The 5963-nt window shown below is 41.7% G+C and overlaps 1 protein-coding gene across 1 annotated transcript; it reads left to right on the top strand.

Annotated features, from left to right (window-relative positions):
• The first annotated feature begins 212 nt into the window (after positions 1–212).
• On the top strand, positions 213–5601 carry LOC125543842 (GDSL esterase/lipase At4g10955-like). Its single transcript, XM_048707325.1, has 3 exons — positions 213–347; positions 2106–2225; positions 4346–5601. Exons 2-3 carry the CDS (start codon positions 2164–2166, stop codon positions 5322–5324), a joined length of 1041 nt encoding a protein of 346 aa, XP_048563282.1. The 5' UTR covers positions 213–347; positions 2106–2163; the 3' UTR covers positions 5325–5601.
• The last annotated feature ends 362 nt before the right edge of the window (positions 5602–5963 follow it).

Below are 5963 nucleotides of genomic sequence, written 5' to 3'. Positions count from 1 at the left end.
ATGAATTTGGTAGGTCAAATTGGTGAATTTGATGCAATCGAATCGGCGCGAAGAACAAAGAAGAGAGCAAATGAATTTGGTAGGTCAAATTGGTGAATTTGATGTAATCGAATCCAATCAAATACAACCTTTTTGAGACCCGTTTAGTCACTACTGTCCCATAACTTTTTAAACACAATACAAACGCAAGCGCTAATATACACACACTAGTACTGTCATCTTGTCATTCAAGGAGGTGGTTTGGGGGAGAGACGCTGTTGCCGTGAGATCTTGTCTGCGCCCCCGCCCTCAGTTTCGGTTCTCGTCCCCTCCCCCTCCAAGTCCCGTCCTCATCGCTGTTCGTCAAGGTAACACTCTTCTTCCTCTGTCCCAGATTCGTTTGATCCCCACCCCCCGCAAGATCCATCCGTTGCCTCTTCTTTTCATCCCATTCGCGCGATTTTGATTGGATTTCTCAGGCGGGGACCCAATTTAGGCGAAAATGTCGTTGCTATTTTCTCTCCAATGCTTGTTCAAGATCATTCTTCCAGACTCGTGCCGCCGCTACCGATTTTCCTCTCAACCGCCACACGCCTAGTTGCCGGAGCCCCGATCCTCCACCGCAACTGCACGCCGTTGAGCCCTTTCTCCAGTACTGCTACGCCCTGCCGTTGAGCAGCAGAACCGGTGACTCTGCTGCCTTCCGTTTTTGTCTTCGGCCTCTTCTTAACTTCTTCACTTCCCTAACTACAGCCGTCCGTGAGCACCTCCACATCGAACATCTCAGCCGGCTCCTACCTTGCTCCTCTGCTCTGCTTCAACTACCTTTCTCTCCTTCCTCGCCAACAAGACAAGATAAATTCCTTTTATGATTGCTTAATTACTCTACTCCTTTGGATGGTCGCCCATTTTCTCTGCTAAATGTTCATCTGGTATTTGTGCATTGTATTAGTTCATGCTTTTGGTAACCAATTTTCTCTCTCGAGAAAACACAAAAAGCTTTGAGCTATGTACAAGCTCGAGACTAGCCAACACACTAATTTACAACGTGAGAGCAAACCGGGATGTTGGGCTGCGCTTTGTCGACGATGGCGCCATTGCGGTGCTTCCAGATCCACTTGCGCAACACAGGCGGGGTGGCTTCAACGGCCTACTGTCACCAGCTGATCAAGTTTTCTGCGACAACAACCAGCCTGGCTGTAGATTGGATCCACTAAAGATGCTCTGGTAACCATATAACCTGCACTGTTCGATCATGTAGTCATTGTCTTCAATGACGCAACGAATCTAACAGGCAATATTGACTTTTGCACGTCGGAAAAATAGCTGATTTATATGAAACAATTAAACTATGAATAATTAAAGCGGCAAATAATCAAGGATAACATATACTCCCTCCGTCCCGAAATATAAGAACGTTTAGTACTTTAGAAGTTAGCAATGGTTGTGTCTAACATGGCAATGGACGGAGTGGCAGATACTTAAATACCCCTTAATGGAAAATGTCAGAAGATTACAAGGTGGGTTGATTCAGATTTTGATCCACAACTGCCCTAGTTTCATGCCAATCAAGCTGAAGCTGCTAGTATCATTGTCAACTTAGAACACACACCTGCTAAACCAAGGAGTTGATACCATGTTCCATTTTTATTCTATCAAAATTTCTAATGATTTTGTTAATAATCGACCTTTTTCATCTGAACCTTCTATTTTATTTGGTTGCATGAATCTCTCTGAGAATGACATTGTTGTGTGCTTACATCTATCTGATGACCGCCCTTGAACCTTCTATAAAAACCTTATTTGTTCCCAACTTCCTCTCCTTTGATACCTTTTCTTGCCTGATTGGCCCTGAAAGGCTGAAATGCTCGACTGCTAGTTACCTTATGTCACAGCTGTCAGTTGCTATCCATAGTTGGAACGAACACTGATGTTCGTGCGTTTAGCCTTTCTGCTGAACTGAGCCAGAAGTTTTAGACTTCGTACACTAAGGACTAGAGTTACCCCTTTCTTTAGTATTTGATTGCAATGCCCCCCTGATGTTGCATTTATATATGTTTTGCTTGAAGAGTTCAACAATTTGAAGATCCGTACTTTTATGTACTGACCTTTTCTACTTATTTCAGTGCTATGTTTTTCTTCACTACCAAGCCAATCAACTGAAGAGCAGCTTTGTATAGCCTGATGGCTGTGGAGAGAGACATCTTTGGTATCTCAGGGCCGACATATCTTAATCCTGTTAATTGGTATGTTACATAACATTTCCTATAATGTTTTGCAAGTGTTTGATAGATAGCACTTGCATAGAGCTTCCATTTGAATCCAATATGTTTGCTATGTTAAATGCCGATTCAAGTCCAGGTGCAAAGACCTGTGTGCTTTTATGAGGTTCTGTTGCTATGTGTTGCTTAATTTAATCCCAATAGCTGTATATCTCATGTTGTTTTTCCTGATTACATAAATTTAGCATTTGCTCGGGTAAATAATCCCACCAAACCAGTGATGTTTACGGAACTTATCATAGTCATCAGTCATAATTGGTAGATAACACAATGTGATATATTCAAGTTTATGGTGTTTATTTTCTTGCCAACGATTCCTCTAGAAACATAGAAAGGAGTGCAAGTTAGTAAACTTTGGGCATATGATAGAAAACAGAATGTGTGATGTAAACTCCTCTCTCCTTCTCATGTATATTTTCACCTTAGATCTCTATGTAATTATGTTCTTCATTCTATTCCAGCTAATCCTAAATTTGACTATGCAAAAGATTTTGAAGAATTTTGCAAGACCTATATTCATCTCTTATATTTCAGTGAAGACCATAGGATTTTAAGTAATTAATTTTATGGTAGGAGGCACTAATGAACCCCAAGTCACCAGCTGGTTCTTAACATGGCATCCACACCAGGACATAACTATGGCTGTAATGGGCCAGGCATTAGTTGCTTAATTTTTGCTATCCTACGCAATCAATCTCCAGCCAACTCCACACCGGTTATGGCCTAACCCGAAGTGGCCTGAAGCTTCATCAGTATTGGCTTTGGATTATTCATCTTTTATGTAGGATATTTTTTCTAATGAAATAACTCTCATTTTTGTTGAAAAGCATTTGACATGGTCTTGGTAGACAGCATACTTATAACCTCGAGATTGCCCCTTTTCAATTAAAATCAGTTGCAATCCTCATTATCATTTCTTATGTTACTATATGCAGTTGTGCATTGACGTTTACCGGTCAAAACAAATACGACTCTACACATTCATCACAGCGCATGCTTCAGGAATAAGCAATTTTTGTTTGTCAGGGCAGTAGTTGTTGAATTAGGTTCCACTAAAACATTCCCCATCTGGATGGAATTTGCTGAATACAAGGAAGGGTTATTGTTTCATTCAATAATGCTGCCTCCTTGGAGGAGAGAGGAAAAGATTGCCAAAAGCACTGTGAAAATTAAGTTTAGCTTAACTTCAAAAAGTATGTTACGTTTAGCTTAATTTAGAGTGCTAGAACAGACTAGTTATGTTTTGTTACTTCAGTTGCATTTCATCTCTATGGGTGTGTATGGGTTAACTGGGTGCACTACATGAGAACATGATTTGCAACAACTAACCACTGCACCAACAGTCCAACACACACCTCATTCCTAATTGACGCAATCTTGTTGTCCCATTGTTTTCTTCTGCGTTCGCATCTGCCTACCTTCTCCACCTCCGCCCAGCAAATCGCCACCCATTGTAATCGCCGGGTGCCTCAGTGCCTCTACCATCTTCCCAACCTAACTCGATGCCACTACTGTCAAGTAAGGGGCCATAGATATTATTACGCTGCTGGGGGTTGGTGAGCCCCAAAAAATTGTACCTAACTGTTGGCCCCCATTGGCAGCTTAGCAACTCCTAGCCGTACATCTAGCGATGGATGGGTCATCTACCAATAACATCATGTACCTCGACCCAAAAAAGGATTACAAGATGGGGAAAACTACTGTAACCAAATAGAAGTAGAATTGAGCAATACGAATAGTACTGGAAAAGTGAGAAAGTATTTTCAAACTTATTTAGTTATTTTATTGTTGGGTTATAAAAAGATTCAAAAGCATTGTTCGTTTGGATGGCATAAAGTAAGTTACCCTTTCAGGAAAGATGTTGCTGATTACTGATTGAGTACAATTTGTCGCTGATTTAGTACAACTGTACTAAATCAGCGACAACTAATATGCAATGGAGGGGATACATGACTATGGGTATTTCCACAGCCAGCCATAAGCCCCAAAAGAACTGGCCCTATGTTGTCCTGTTCTCAGCTTGCACTTTATGTCCTGTTCTCATAAGGTAGTAACTTTCTCTCTTTTCTTTGGACCCACAAAAGGAACTGCGAGAATAATAGGAGATCTGTGGCTGCATGTTTAGTTCAGGCTGTGTATGTTTTGGAGAGAGACCGGCAACTAAACCGTCAATCTATTGACGCCGCAGCACCTCCTTGGTGGGAGTTCTTCGGTTTTGAGATGATCCGCAAGCTTGTCGATGATGTTGACTTGTCTATATTCGGTGCAATATTTGAATTCAACCCTCCTTCAAGTAAAGAAGCTTCTGCCCAGGATGCCCCTAGATTTGTCATTGCCTTCAGAGGCACCATAACTGAGAAGGAAACTATTTCTAGAGATCTTTCCCTTGACCTCCAGCTTGTTCAAAATGGTCTCCATAAGACCTCAAGATTTGCAATTGCGATGCAAGCTGTTCAAAATGTAGCCTCAGCTTTCCCTGGATCCCCAATTTGGCTAGCTGGTCATTCACTGGGTGCAGGTACGGCCATCCTTACTGGCAGAAACATGGTTAAGAAGGGTGCTCTTTTGGATAGCTTTCTCTTCAATCCACCGTTTGTCGCTGCTCCGATAGAGGGAATCAGGGATGAGAGGGTAAAGCATGGTTTCCGCATTGCAAGAAGTGTTATTACTGCGGGACTAACTATTGCAATGAAAGCAAAAACCGAGGGGAACAATAAGAGGTCTGTTGCGGAAGAATCATTCAACATTTTGTCATCATGGACGCCATATCTGTTTGTTAATCCAGGAGACCATGTATGTTCAGAGTACATTGGGTACTTCCAGCATCGTAGGAACATGGAGGATCTCGGTGCTGGATTTATTGAGAAGCTTGCGACCCAAAACTCAATCGGAGACCTGTTTTACAAGGCATTAGGATGGGAATCAGAACCGCTGCACCTTCTTCCATCTGCAGACTTGATTGTAAACGTGAGCCCTTCACCGGACTTCAAATATGCCCATGGCATTAGCCAATGGTGGCAACCGGATCTGAACTTGCTATGCAATAAATATCGGTACTCTTAGGTACGCGATGGTAAAATGAAGATGAAGATATCTTTGCGGTATCATATACTCCAGCTGTCCGTTTGATCTCTCCATTTGTTCATATGATTCATTCAGTTTACATTTATCAGTTAGTATACCGTGACATACTATTACTTAACACCTATGTTTATGATTGCACTGTCGGCTTGCACAAAATCTGTTAATTTCCTGAAGAGATGTTCAGACATCATGCATCTGTAACCCTGTATTGTACGTTATGATTATCTTTTGTGATATTGAACAAATAATCTGTCTACATGCCTGTACTTGGATATACTCCCTCTTTTTTTTTCTTTGACACAAAATGCAGGACGAAAGTACCTGCATTTGAGCTCTGATTTTATTTGTATTCAAGGGATATGAGGAACCAATAATCTTCATATCCTAGGACAGCGTCTTGCTGCATTCATTGATAGAAGCCTGGCCGTATCCTTGACATTGGGTGCTCTTAGATATTGCTCTCCGTAAACCTTCATGATTGTTTCAGCCAACATTTTTGTGCACTTTATGATTTTATCTTCAGCCATTTGAAGATAATCATCCAATGGAGCTGCAGGCATGCCATATGCACTCATCAGAAGTGCCGCATTCACTTTATGATAAGGGGAAAACCCAGGA

The sequence above is a fragment of the Triticum urartu genome, chromosome 3 (assembly GCF_003073215.2).
Source record: "Triticum urartu cultivar G1812 chromosome 3, Tu2.1, whole genome shotgun sequence".
NCBI classification, from domain to species: domain Eukaryota; kingdom Viridiplantae; phylum Streptophyta; class Magnoliopsida; order Poales; family Poaceae; genus Triticum; species Triticum urartu.
The sequence above is the reverse complement of the archived record's forward strand: the minus strand, read 5'-3'. Positions and strand labels throughout refer to the sequence as shown.

Coding starts and splice junctions, on each gene's coding strand:
- LOC125543842 (XM_048707325.1), top strand. CDS start 2,164: ATGGCTGTGGAGAGAGACATCTTTGGTATCTCAGGGCCGACATATCTT. Junction 2,226..4,345: donor TATCTTAATCCTGTTAATTG/GTATGTTACATA, acceptor GACCCACAAAAG/GAACTGCGAGAATAATAGGA.